We start from the raw sequence: 13489 nt of genomic DNA on the forward strand, positions 1-13489 counted from the left end.
GGTCCAAAAATGTTAAATTTCCCCAACCATCGATACAGTCTGTTCCTGATATCGAGGTCCAAAAATGTTAAATTTCCCCAACCAGCCATCGACATTGTCAGGCTCCATGACGCACGATCGCCCAAAGCAGATAATCCTCCCTCTGACATTTTGTCAGAAGGTCTACAGCAGCCTAACGCTATATCACGATGCGGACGTCATTGACCTCGCTTCACTTCGGCACAGAGGCACTGTGTCCCCTCGCATTGTCAGGAGAAGGGCGTGTACAGTACGATAAGATATTTCAAGAGACAGAAACCACATTCTCACACAACTTGGATCACAGTATATTGTCACAATTGTTCCATTTTCTTATTTGTTGCTGTCTTTCTTCTCTGTGTCTAACTGATAAATTACTTTATCATGGGTCTGTATGTACAGGAAAAGACACAGTATCTAGAGTGTTCGAACTGTCCGCGCCTTCAGGCCTCCACTGGGGGTCTTGGAGCACGTCTGCCCCGGATTAGCAGAGACAACTGTACTTCTAGATCCTGTCTATCCTCTTAGGCTCTTAGTTAAATGCCACCTTCCTGAAGCCTTCCCAGGGGTCCCCAAAAGAAAGCAATCTTTCTGTTCACTGAAGTCTCAAAGAAGCTTTTGCTTTCCGTATTTAATGATGGGATTCGCTCACATGCCTCGGCAGCCCTACTGGACTGCAAGCTCCCGAAGGGCAGGGGTTAGGTGCTGGTCATCGTCACGGGCCAGCACACGTACACAGTAGGTATCCCAGGTAGCCACTGGTCACTGATTGTGGGAATGCCACGTACGAGCAGAAGGGAGGAATACAGACGACCGAAGGTCTATCGCTCCTTAAAGCGATCAGCGGTGGGACCCCTGGTATTAGGAGTTACTCACCCATGAAGGGGTCAATGACATGTCTCTTCTTAACCTTGGTCTCACTGATTGCTGCATAGTAGGCACAGGTCATCTTAATGAGCCAGGCGGCCCTCATCACAGGCACTGTGTATTTGGCTAAGTACCCAAACACTTCTTCCTTCTTATTGAAAATGGGGACCTGATGGGACATCGCAAATCATGAGACCTCTATCACCCCCACGAGCTGGCGGCCAATTAGCTCGATGTGAGTCAGACTAGGAGGGTACTCGGTACCCATGCTGACCCCCTCGGCCTGAGGACAGGGAACCATCTCTCACCTTCTTGGCTAGTTGTGTGAGTGGCTTGGTGCCAGCCAGGTCAGTGAACCAGGTGTTAATGGCAGTCTGGGATCGCGGAGTCACCAGCCAGAAGTTGTCCTTCTGGTTCACTTGGGGCTTCCTGCGACCGGTGTCGGGGAAGGTGTTACAACGTAACTTCTCTGCAATAATGCTGCTGAAGTTAGAGCTGATCTGAGGAGGAAAAAGGGGCAGAGAGGTGGTTGTGCCTCTGCTGGGCCAGTGGCAAACACTGGGGGAGCAGTAGCTTATAAAGGAAAAGTCAGCCACTGAGGTCGGCCCTGGAAGTCTTCGTGAGCCGGGGCCTTCGCTCCTTCTCAGATCCTTGCAGCCTTTTCCTTCAGCCTGGCAGGCTTTTCTCACCTTGGCAGGATTGAAGTTGACGTTCTTGGCACTGCCGTGTTCATCCCCAGAGACGGCAGGCTGGTTATTGAAGCCTTGTTTCACATTCAAGGCCGTGAGTTCGTCCTGAGGCAGGAAAACAACATTGTAGCGTTTTGTTTCCTCCCGCGCTGGGTGGTGGGCAAGGTCGGCCGGGGAAGGCAGGGGGAGAAGCGGGCCAGGTAGGAGGATGCCGAGGCGCTCAGGTTGCTATTCCGAGGTAGGCCCCGGGATGGGTTCGGACCCCACCCTCGCGCCCACCGCGCCTCGGATCCCCCATCAGCCGGAGCCTGCTGCACATCGCTGTCCCCCGGCGAGCTGGCGGCGGCCGCGGCCCCTCAGGCTGTGTCTCTCACACAACTTTCCGAGGGGCGCGTGGCGGGGGGCGCGTGCAGCGCGGCCCCTCCGGCGTCCCCCATTCACCTCCGGAGGCACCCCCCGCCCTGCGGGTCCCACGCGCAGCCACCCACTTTACTCTCGCCCCTTTCGGGACTTTCGCTCCGCCAGCCGCCCCGCCCAGCTCACCCCCCCAACGCTCACTTCCTCCCCTCCCAGACCGCCGCCGGCCGGCCCGGGAGCCCCAGCCAATGGACACCTCACTTCTGTTGCAGGGGTCTTGAGGATACACATCGGGAGGCCCCAGCCGCGGCCGCTTCAGGGGCCGGTGCTCGTAGCTCAGGATCCCGAAGGCCGCCATCTTGCCCAGCCCGTAGCGCCGGAGGCTCCGGCCCGGCCCGGCCGGCTGCCGGGAGGGGGAGAGGAGCGGCGGGGGCGGGGAGGCGGCGGCGGCGGGGACGGCGGCCGAGAGACAGCAGGGGGCACGTCAGAAAGTCCCGATCATTGCCGACAACTACCGAGGGGAACCGAGGGACGCCGGGAACCGTCGGACAATACCGACCGCAGCGGGCCGGGGCGGGGCCGGGCGGCGTGGGGCGGAGCTCCGCGCCCGGGAGCGTTCCGACCGGCCCCGGGAGCCGGCTTTCTCACGGCCCGCAGCCCGGCGCCGCCCCCGAGACGCGCCGGGCGGGGATGCGAACCTGCCCGCGCTGCCGAGCCGTGCCCGGCGCTGGCCTCTCGGCGCCTCGCTCGCTTCTCGGCCTAGAATCGCGGCTCCGTAGTCTCTGCGGCACTTAGAGACTCTCGCCTTTTGCAAACCGCTCTTCCTTTCCTCGTTTCCGCCTGGGGAAAATGGGCGTAACTGCTAATGTCTTCAAAGAGCCTTCCTGAAGATTAGAACCTCTGTATGCATAAGAAAGCACCCATTAAACCCCCGGGAGGCCCGGTCTAAGCCCTCGAGGTCTTATGTCCTGGCACTGAGATTCTTAACCTCTTTCCATTTGCAACCCCTTTGACATGCTGATGGCAGCTGTGGCACTTTCCCCAGAAAAATGCGCCTACATACAAAATGTTAAGTACTTTCCAGGGAGATTCTCCTTTCTCAAGATCGCCGAAATGCAGTAAACGTACGATCATACATAGTTTCAGGTAAACAGAACTCTTAATGCAACATTTATGTATCCGAACAAGTGAGGGATCGCCGCGAAAGGTCCCGCAACAGTCTTACACCCCACGACGCTGTTACAATGTTATCGACTGTATTCCTCACGCTGTCGGTTACACGCCCCTGACCTACTTCTTTTATATTTGGAAATTTGAAACTCTTATTCCCCTTCACCTTCCCTCCATATTTTTTTTTATTTTTTTCAGTTACACTTAACATTCGATATCACGTTATATTAGTTTCAGGTCTACAGCAAAATGGTTAGACATTTGTATAAATTCACGAAGTCACCCCCCCACCACCACCACCAGTCTAGTCCCCATCTGGCACTAGGCACGGTTAGCACAGTATTACTGACCACATCTCTATGCTTTACTTTATGTCCCCGTGACTACTTCCTTTCTCACCCGCCACCCTCCTCTCATCTGGCAACCGTCACCTTCTTCCCTGCATCTATGACTCTGTTTCTCTTTTGTTCTTTAGATTCTACAAATGAGTGAGATCATATGGTTTTTGTCCTTCTCTGTCTGTCTTATTTCATTTCTCATTAGACCGTCCGGGCCCATCCATTTGTCGCAAATTGTAAGATCTCATGCCCTTTAAGGCCCGAATAATATTCCATTGGACATATGTACCACCTCTTCTTTATCCAATTGTCTATTGATGGGCACTTAGGCAACTTCCATACCTTCGCTATTGGAAATAACGCTGCATATATCTTTTCAAATTAGTGTTTTGGATTTCTTTGCATGAATGTTCATATGTAGAACTTCTGGGTCATAAGGTAGATCTATTTTTAATTTTTTGAGGAAACCCCAAACTGTTTTCCAGAGCTGCTGCACCCATTTTCGATCCCCTTAACACTGCACGAGGGCTCCCTATTCTCCGCATCCTCACCAACACTTGTGGTTTCTTGATTTATTGATGATAGCCATTCTGACAGGTGCGAGGTGATACCTCATTGTAGTTTTAATTTACATTTCCCTGATGATTAGAGACCTTGAGCATCTTTTCATATATCTAATGGCCATCTGCACGTCCTCTTTGGAAAAATGTCCATTCATGTTCTCTGCCCATTTTTGAACTGGATTGTTATTTTTTTGGTGTTAAGTTGCACGAGTTCTTTATAAATCTCGGATATTAACCCCTTATCAGATGTCATTGGGGAATATCTTCTCGCAATTCGTAGGGTGTCTTTTCGTTTTGTCGATGGTTACTTTTGTTGTGCAAAACCCGTTTAGTTTTATGTAGTCCCATTTATTTATTTTTCTTTTTGTTTCCCTCGCCCAAAGCTGATATTTTGTTCAAGATTTTCCCATCCGTGTTTATCATGGATGTAGGCCTCCAAGTTTTTTTTTTTTTTTTTTTGATAATGTCTTTTTTTTGGCTTTGGAATCGGCGTAAATTTGACCTTGTAAAATGAGCTTGGGAACCTCCCCTGTTCTGAATTTTTTGGAATAGCTTGAGAAGGCTAGATGTGAATTCTTCTTTAAATGTTTGGTAAAATTCACCTGTGAAGTCATCCAGTCCAGGACTTTTCTTTGTGGGGAGTGTTTTGATTAATGGTTCGATTTCATTAGTTATATCGGCCTGTTAACTTTTTCTGTTTCTTCTTGACTCAGCTTTTGAAGATTGTATGTTTCTAGGAGTTTATCCATTTCTTCTGGATTGTTGCCTTTGTTGGCATAGAAGTATTCGTGGTATTTTCTTATAATCTTTTACTTTATTTTATTTTTTGTGGTATCGCTTGTCACTTCTCTCTCATTTACTTATTTATTTTGGTCCTCTCTTTTTTTCTTGATGAGTGTAGTAAAGGTTTATCCATTTTCTTTTTATCTTTTCAAAGAACCAGCTCTTGGTTTCAGAGATCTTTATTTTTTTCAGACTCTGTTTCATTTATTTCTACTCTGATCTTTATGATTTCCTTCTTTCTACTTATTTTGGGCTTTGTTTGCTGTTCATATTCTAGTTCCTTTAGGTGTGGGGTTAGATCATTAGATTGAGATTTTTCTCATTTCTTCAGGTAGACTTGTCTTGCTATGAATTTCCATTTTAGGGCAGCTTTCACTGTGTCCCATATATTTTGGGTTGCGTCTTCACTTTCATTTGTCTCTAGGTATCTTTCGATTTCTTCCTTGGTCTCATGAATAATCCATTCATTGTTTAGTAGCATATTATTTAGCCTCCACGTGTTTGTGTATTTTCCAGTTTTTTTTTCTTGTAGTTGATATCTAGTGTCATACCACTGTGGTCAGAGAAGATGCTTGGCATGATTTCAGTCTCCTTAAATTTCTTGAGACTCGTTTTGTGGCCTAACGTGTGGTCTGTCTTGGAAATTGTTCCATGCGCACTTGAGAAAAAAATGCATGTTCTGCTGCTTTGGGGTGAAATGCTCTAAAATATCAATTAAATCTACCTGATCTGATCTGTCATTTACGGCTGCTGTTTCCTTGTTGACTTTCCGTCTGGAAGGTTTATCCCTTGATGTCGGTTAATATTTGTTTTATGTATTTAGGTGCTCCTTTGTTAGGTGCATAAATGTTTACAAGGGTTATGTCCTCTTGTTGGATTGATCTCTCTATCATTCTGACATGTCTTTCATTGTCTCTTATTATAGCCTTTGTTATAAAATCTATCTTGTCTTATATAAGTATCGTTACCCCACACCGAGACACATCATAACTAAACTGCCAAAGGTTAAAGACCAATAGAGAATCTTAAAAGCAGCAAGAAAAAGGCGGTTACTTACAAGGGAGCTACCATAAGACTGTCAGCTAATTCCTAGGCAGAAACTTTGCAGGCCAGGAGGGACTGGCATGAAATATTCAAAGTGAGGAAAAGCGAGGAACTACAACCAAGACGACTCTATCCGATAAAGCTATCATTTAAAATTGAAGGACAGATAAAGAGATTCCAAGACAAGAAAAAGCTAAAGGAGTTCATCAACACCAAACCTGTATTACAGGAAATGTTAAAAGGATCTCTCTAAGAAGAAGGGAGGAAGAACGTAAATGTGAATAATAAAATGGCAATAACTATGTATCTATCAATAATCACTTTAAAAATGTAAATGGATTAAATGCTTCGATCAAAAGACATAGGATGGCTGAATAGATAAGAAAACGAAACTTATACGTATGCTGCCTACAAGAGACTCACTTTAAATTGGAAAACACATGGACTGAAATGAAAGTAAAGGGATGAGAAAAGATATTTCATGCAAAAAAAAAAAATCTCAGGCCAACAATGGCTGCAGCCGCAAATAGGCCTGTGGTATGGTACAGTGCGTGTGCTAGGTGGGGCGGGGCCTCAGAGTCACTGGGCGGAGCGAGCAGTGCTCACTGGGCCAATGGAAATTACGATTTGGCCGTATGGGGGCGGGCTCAACACAGGCAACATGTTGCCTGGCCGCGCTGCGTGGTCAGCACTGGACGCTGGCTTCTGCCCTCCACCCCTCACCCTGAAGACACACAGCTTGGCCTCTCCCTGTGTGTCTGGAGCCTCCTGAGTCGCCAGCCCTCCGCAAGAGTCCAGGGCGAGTGCCCACCGGTATGTCTGCGCGTGGACCCTTTAAAAGGACGCCTGGGTTCCCGCCACCCTCCGTCTTGCCCAGAGGGACGGAGTCCCTGCTGGTTCTCAGGGCCAGATGTCATGGGGGCTGCCTTCCCTGCACTGGTGCCCCAGGCTGGGGAGCCCAGTGTGAGGCTGGGACCCCTCTCTCTTCGGAGGGGGGTTACCTCTGCAGCAGAGATAGCCCTCCTGATTCTTGCCCGCCATATGCGGGTGGGGGGGCCAGCTTGTTTCACGTCTCTACCCCTCCTACCAGTCTGGAGGTGGCTTCTTTACATCTTTAGTTTTAGGACTTCTGTTCGGATAGTCTTCGGATGGTTCCCCAGGTTGATCGTTCCATATTTTAGTTATAATTTTAATGCGGTCACAGGAGGGGGCAAGCACAGCCTCTGCCTACTCCTCCATCTTGACCGGAATTCCTTCCAGGGAGATTCTTAGATCCCCTGGATGGTCTCGATGCATCCCCTGAGTGTCAATGAATTCCGGGTTAAGAACGCTTGCTCCAGCGAAAGAAGCACCAACTAAGTTTCACATGCTTTTCGCGTGTTCTCTCCTGTAATCTGCACACAGCGCATGAGTTAGGGATTTCTATCTTCATTTTTTTTCTATCTTCAGAACTGAGGCGAGGATTTTTTTTTCTTGACTCTCGAACTAATATTCTTTCGATGCCGGTACTTTCGAGAAAAGACACAGTGCTGTAATAAAAGTAATAAATAACAATAAAGAAAAATAATAAACCCAGCAAATAACAAATAGCAATAACGAAATGCTACTGAATCACAATGGGGAGACAAATTACTTCTGATTGAGGAGAGGAAACATTCTGCTCGAAGGAGGTAATGTTTGAGCTAACCCTGAGGAATTTTAAGCCACAGAAAGTTAGGGTGGGTTAGAACATAAGCACAGTGCCTGGCACATATTGAAGGCTCAATAAATGTTTGCTGAAGAAACGATGTTTGTAAATCGTCTCCAATCAATGGTGTTTTAGGAAAGATGAGTCTGGCAACAGAATGAAGAATCGATTAGAGAGAAGGGGGCCTATAGAAAGCGAGACCGGCTCACGGGTCGTAGTGAGAATCAGAACGAGAGCGAATGAAAGGCTGATTTAGCACAGTGGCTGTGGTCATGGAAAAGAGGACACGGCTGGAGAAACACCACAGAAATAGAGCTGATTGGATTCTCGCGGTGAGAAAGAGGCAGGAATTGGAGATGACTTGGAGTTTTCAAATCTGGGGGACTTAAAGAGTGATACCATTAACCGAGATGGGAGCGGAGGGAAGAGGGAGGAGCGAATCTTGAGGGGGAAGATGAGCAGTCTGATGTGAATATCGCTGTTCCTCCATTTCTAGAATCTACTTCTAAGTCAGACCTCATCACCGGCCTCAACGGGGACCCAGCGCGGGTGGGAGCTAAGGGTGGACATTCTGGTTTGGATTAGGTCAGAGGAAAGAAAGCTACATACGTACCCGCAGGAGTCGACACTGTATTTTCCATCCGGCCAAGACAGTGGAGCTTTGACAGAGGTTTCAGGGAGACTGAGCCAGGGAAGGAGCAAAGCATAGGATGGGAAAGAGATTCGGACCCTTCACAATATAGGAGACAATGACTTTGATGACGAGGTGGTCGGGAATGATGGCGGTGGTGGCGGCGGCGGTGGGAAGCAGATCTTTTCCAAGACCTAGGAGGCCCAAGGATTCTTGCGTCTGCGACAGTGTCGTGTACCCAGCCTACTTAACAGCAGCTCACAGAGGGGCGGTGTGACACCTACACATTAGATTAACACGTAATCTCCCAGAAGACCTAGCCCATGTCGCAGCACACATTTGCCACACCCTCCGTAAAGCCCTGGTTTCTAAGGTTCTTTCCACCGGAAGCTATGACAGAAGGAAATGTGTGGGTGGGGAGGGGTAGTGGGTAAGGGGCCAAGGTTCCTGACACAGTACATTCAGAGAACGAATCGCGAGCGCCATGTTGAAGTCACCATTGCCACTCAGATCCCTCTTACTCCTGCAGCTGCCTCTGCTGGGGGTGGGGCTGACCACAATGGTCCTCGCGCCCAGTGGGAATGAAGACATCACAGCTGGTGGGGAACCTGGGACTGGAGGGGGTTGGCGAGAAGGGAGGCCGTGGGAGATCTGGACCGTGCCACTGGACAAGACGAGGATGTGGGCACAATCTGAGAGAACCACGCCGCCGCTGCTGCTTCTGACCATCATTTCTTCTCTTCTCCTCCCGCGCTTCACTTTCTCCCCAACCTAGATTCCTTCCCGACCTCTCCACCCGCCGGGACCATCGGCGTGAGCACCCTGCCCCTCCCAGAGGTTCAGTGTTTTGTGTTCAATGTCGAGTACATGAACTGCACTTGGAACAGCAGCTCGGAGCTCCAGCCCACGAACCTGACTCTGCACTATTGGTAAGAGGAGGGAGGAAGGGGAAGTGAGCTGGATGTGACAGCCTGCATGGGGGCCAGGGAAAAGGGCAGCCAGCATCCCGGGCTCCCCACTGTTTTCGCACGGGGTAAATCCTAAGTCAGTTCAGAGGAGGTGAGGCTGGGCTGTGGGTGTCTGCGGTGCTGGAGTTTCCCCCACCCCACATAGCCCCCAACCATTCCTCTTCTTTCCGTCCCTCCTCCAGGTACGAGAACTTGGATCATGACAAAATCAAGGAGTGTGGCCACTACCTATTCTCCTCGGAGATCACTTCCGGCTGTTGGTTGCGAAAAGAGGAGATCCGTCTATACTATACATTTGTTGTCCAGCTCCAGGACCCGCAGGAACCTAGGAGGCACACCGTGCAGAAGTTAAAACTGCAGGATCTGGGTAATTTGGGAAGGGGCTCAACAGTCCGGGGATACCGTGGGCCGCTGGGGCATACGGAGCCGTGTTTTGAAGCACGAGAGTGCTCGAGCACGAAGGAGGAGGTGAGAGGTCAAGATGGGAAAGGAGGAGGGATCGGGAGCACTGCCTTCGGGAGCCAGACTTGTCTACGCCGCGGAATGACCACACATGTCCACGTCTCTCCAGTGATCCCCTGGGCTCCCGAGAACCTAACCGTTCACAAACTGAGCGAATCCCAGCTAGAACTGAACTGGAACAACACATACCTGGACAAATGCTTGGAGCACCTGGTGCAATACCGCAGCGACCGAGACCGCAGCTGGACTGTGAGTGGCTGGGGAATGAACACAGCCGCTAGGGCCAACGCGAGTGTGGGGGGAAGGACTCGATCAGCCGGGTGGGAGGGCCCCGGGCCCGGGCTCCTGCTCCCTTGCCCCCCAGTTTCTCTGCCCACCCTCCACTCACTCCCACCCCCTTCGCGATCATCACTACGGAGTTGGCATTAGGGGCTCCCTACCCGTACTCTTCCCAACGCCAGACAGACAAGCAAACAGAAGGAAGCCTTTAAGGGGATCTGGGGAGAGGCGCTAGATTCTAGGGGGTGAAGCAGTTTGAATTCTCCCTTCTTTTATAGACAGCCACCTTTCCCTCACCGTCTTTCTCCCCAAGGAACAATCCGTGGAGCACAGACACAGCTTCTCCCTGCCCAGTGTGGACGCACAGAAATTCTACACGTTCCGTGTTCGGAGCCGCCATAACCCGCTCTGTGGTAGCGCCCAGCAATGGAGTGAATGGAGCCGCCCAGTGCACTGGGGCAGCCGCGCTTCAAAGGGTAAACTGGGCCTAGCGCCTCCCTGCGACCCGCGGGCCCAGCACCACTGTCTTACTCTGCCTCCCTAGCCCTCAGCGCCCTCACCTGCTGGCCCGTCTCCCCTCGTTCAACCCCCAAGCCCCGGGAAGCAGAGTTTTCCTGTGCGCGGTTGGCTCCATGTGTTCTTAGGGTCCGGGGTGGATTGGGAGGGGGCCCGGGAGTGCTCCACAGTTGCTGCTCGTCTGATTTCAGGCACATCACTGACCTCTTGGGTTGCGTTTCCTCATCTATAAAATGGACATACGACTTGGTCCCCCCTCTCGGGAGTCGTGAGGGTTAAAAGCGAACAGAAAGCGTTTAGCCCAGTGCCCGGCACCAGGTCGGGGCTTACTGATGTTGGCACGTCGTAGGGGCGTGACACATGTCGGGGCTCCTCTCCTTTCCCCTCCTCCTAGAGAACCCCTTGCTGTTTGCACTGAAGGCCATGCTCATCCCCCTCGGCTCCATGGGACTGATCGTCAGCCTCATCTGTGTGTACTGCTGGCTGGAACGGTGAGGCTTCCGGAACCTCGGGAATGTGAGGTGGGCGTGGCTGGGAACAGCAGAGGAGGCTCATCGTGGGGTCTGCAGAAGCGCAGGGCAGGGCGCTAAGGAATGAGGGGCCGCCCCACTGGGCCCGAGGATGGGAGGACACCAGGCAGGCCACCAGCAGCTCCCAGAACGCAGAAGCTCTTCATTCCGTATGGGCAGACTTGGGCCAACGGTAAGAAAAAGGGGTCACCAGCGTGCTCCTGCTCCCTGTCCCCCTCCCCAGGACGATGCCCCGAATTCCTACCCTCAAGAACCTGGAGGATCTGGTTACCGAATACCAGGGGAACTTTTTGGTGAGAACATGGCCAGAGGGAGACTGCAGCCTGTCAGCAGGACAGACAGAGCACGAGGGTGGTGGGAGGGGGAGGGGGCTGCGCTAACCGGCAGGATGTGGCCGACCAGTTGGGGGATGGGCCGGACAGAGAGGCACACAGAAGAACTGATTACAGATTGGGCGAAGCACATGGAAAGAGAGCTGTTCGGGACCCAGGCTTCTGTGCGTCCCTTCCTAATCGTTCCCCGGGCACGGAGCCTGAGTTCTTTACTTCCTGCCCCTAACTGACCCCTGACCTGGAACTATCTGTGTTTAGGCCTGGAGCGGCGTGTCCAAGGGTTTTGCAGAGAGCCTGCAGCCAGACTACAGTGAACGGCTCTGCCACGTCAGTGAGATTCCCCCCAAAGCGGGGGCCCTAGGGGAGGGGCCTGGGGGCTCCCCCACGTTACACCCTTAAACCCGAAGCCTGAGCACTGGTACCTTGACAGAAGCCCAAGATCCCGTAGTCCTAAATTGTACCGACCTCCCCCTGTCCCACCGGCCTGGGTCCAGTACTGGTCTCACCCCCGCCCCATGGCTGATTTTGAATTCTGTGCCCCACTGCTGATTGCCCCTCATCATTATAATATCCCCCCCCTTTAATTGTCCCTTTTTCATCGTGTTCTCGACTCCCTCCCCTGCAACTGTTCGCAAATCTATGAAAAATAAAGTACCTATTGATAATCACCGAGAATGTGTGTCCTCTGGCGGGCAGGGGGCAACGGAAACGCGGCGGGGGGGCGTGGTGCTGAGGGCAGGAAGGGGTAGCAGACCCCCGCTGTGGAGGCAGTAACACTGCAGATTAGCTCCAAACAAGTGCTCTTCCAGAAACGTTACTTTTCTCTGGGCGTCCTACACTCCTCCTGGGGGCCAGTCCAGAGTTCGATTTGCCACGCTGCCCCTATTCCTGACACAGCCTTTCAGACACCAGCCAGCTTCTCTCCTTGTCCTCGCTCCACCTTCTGTCACACATGCCACTTCTGACATCATAATCCCTCAGCTGCAGCCTCCGGCCCCACCCCTGGAGATGCTGGTCATCCACAGCTGCCACTAGCTCTCCTCTGTCTGTCGGGTCTGGGCCTCTTGAGTCAATGTGATGCATCTGCCTGTCCGGTCCGCCAACTCCATGGATGCGTTTGCCCCACCGTGGCCTCAGGAGCGCCCTCCCTCTCCATGACCTGTCAGGCCTCTCCAAAGAGTTAGATGCTGAAAGCATGTTTGTCTTCATCAAACATGGAGGTGAGGGGCATCGCAGAGCCGGGAAGGTTCGTGGGCCGTGGAGATCACGGGCACGGTGTAACTAGAGGAGGACCACATGTCCCGTGCCATCTCTTCTCAGATAATCAGCAGTTTCTGGTCAACACCAATTGCACTGTCTCTGTGTTGCTGCATTATATCCGCGGTAAACTAGGGTTGGCTAAAACAGGTGAGGAGATTGGGGAGGGGGCTGATGGCCAAGGGTCAGAAGTAGCAGGGTCATCTCTAGCCCCCAAACCCTCCAGTTGGCAAGAAGAGAGCTCCCTGAATGCTGACATCTCCCTGGGACGTGTTCCGGGTGGGATCACGGGCCCCTCGCGCTCTCGCTGTCCTTTCTGCCCCGGTTACCTGGTGGCCTCCCTCCAGAAACCATCGATCTGTGTGACGAAACGGGGGCCATGAAGTTGTTTTTCCTGATGAAGACCCCTGGAGAATATGCCAGCAAATTCCTTACAGCTCGAAACACCTACCACGTTTGTAGGGTGACGCGCGGGGCACCAGGTAGAGGCTTGGGGGCCGTCGGGACGGATTGTGGGCCTTGTCCTTAAAATAGGGTCCCCTCAACTAGATGCACTGACCATCTCTAGTCAGCGTAAGAAGGGGCACTGCCTCCGTGACAACAGGTTAGGTTCACACGTACCACGGCCCCCACACGAGCCTACGGATGGACCCTGGGGGGAGAAAATCAGTACACCAGTTCAAGGTCGTGCCGAGCGTTAGGGCCCTGAAATCTTGGGCGATCAGGAAGGGTGGGGACGGGGTGACGGGGGCTGTGAACAGCACATTGCTGTTCACAGGATCCCGACTTGAGAATGCCTACCTAGCTTTTGTGCCCTTCCTGAAGAATCCAGGACATGAGATGCTGGGTAAGGGGCGTGACGGAGGAGAAGGGAACACGCAGAGCACTGTACATCACCGGTGACAGCGAACGTGGGGTGGCACTGCTGTAACACAGCAGGCGGGGGCACGGGATCCTGGGAAACGCGTGAGGGGGTCTCAGTCCGCTCTAGGGGGATG

At 52.1% G+C, this 13489-nt stretch overlaps 3 protein-coding genes across 3 annotated transcripts in view; 2 read left to right on the plus strand and 1 right to left on the minus strand.

The window, feature by feature from the left end:
* The window catches only part of MED12 (mediator complex subunit 12), a 20460-nt gene extending 17934 nt beyond the window's left edge, over positions 1-2526 (minus strand). The window contains exons 1-4 of the mRNA XM_039841734.1: positions 2188-2526; positions 1575-1679; positions 1194-1385; positions 895-1054 (exon numbers count right to left, since the gene is read on the minus strand). Of these exons, the coding sequence (XP_039697668.1) occupies positions 895-1054; positions 1194-1385; positions 1575-1679; positions 2188-2289 (559 nt within the window). The 5' untranslated portion in view covers positions 2290-2526. The remainder of the gene's footprint in view (positions 1-894; positions 1055-1193; positions 1386-1574; positions 1680-2187) is intronic.
* Positions 2527-8585: 6059 nt separating this feature from the next.
* IL2RG (interleukin 2 receptor subunit gamma) lies at positions 8586-11783 on the plus strand. Its single transcript, XM_039841664.1, has 8 exons — positions 8586-8746; positions 8923-9076; positions 9298-9482; positions 9687-9826; positions 10170-10332; positions 10767-10863; positions 11126-11195; positions 11493-11783. The coding sequence occupies exons 1-8, from the start codon at positions 8632-8634 to the stop codon at positions 11631-11633; spliced, it is 1065 nt and encodes a 354-aa protein (XP_039697598.1). The 5' UTR covers positions 8586-8631; the 3' UTR covers positions 11634-11783.
* Positions 11784-12343: 560 nt separating this feature from the next.
* The window catches only part of CUNHXorf65 (chromosome unknown CXorf65 homolog), a 2795-nt gene continuing 1649 nt past the window's right edge, over positions 12344-13489 (plus strand). Inside the window, exons 1-4 of the mRNA XM_039841735.1 lie at positions 12344-12454; positions 12555-12641; positions 12839-12973; positions 13270-13338. Of these exons, the coding sequence (XP_039697669.1) occupies positions 12346-12454; positions 12555-12641; positions 12839-12973; positions 13270-13338 (400 nt within the window). The 5' untranslated portion in view covers positions 12344-12345. The remainder of the gene's footprint in view (positions 12455-12554; positions 12642-12838; positions 12974-13269; positions 13339-13489) is intronic.

Source organism: Pteropus medius, unplaced genomic scaffold, assembly GCF_902729225.1.
Source record: "Pteropus medius unplaced genomic scaffold, Ma_sr-lr_union100, whole genome shotgun sequence".
Lineage (NCBI taxonomy): Eukaryota > Metazoa > Chordata > Mammalia > Chiroptera > Pteropodidae > Pteropus > Pteropus medius.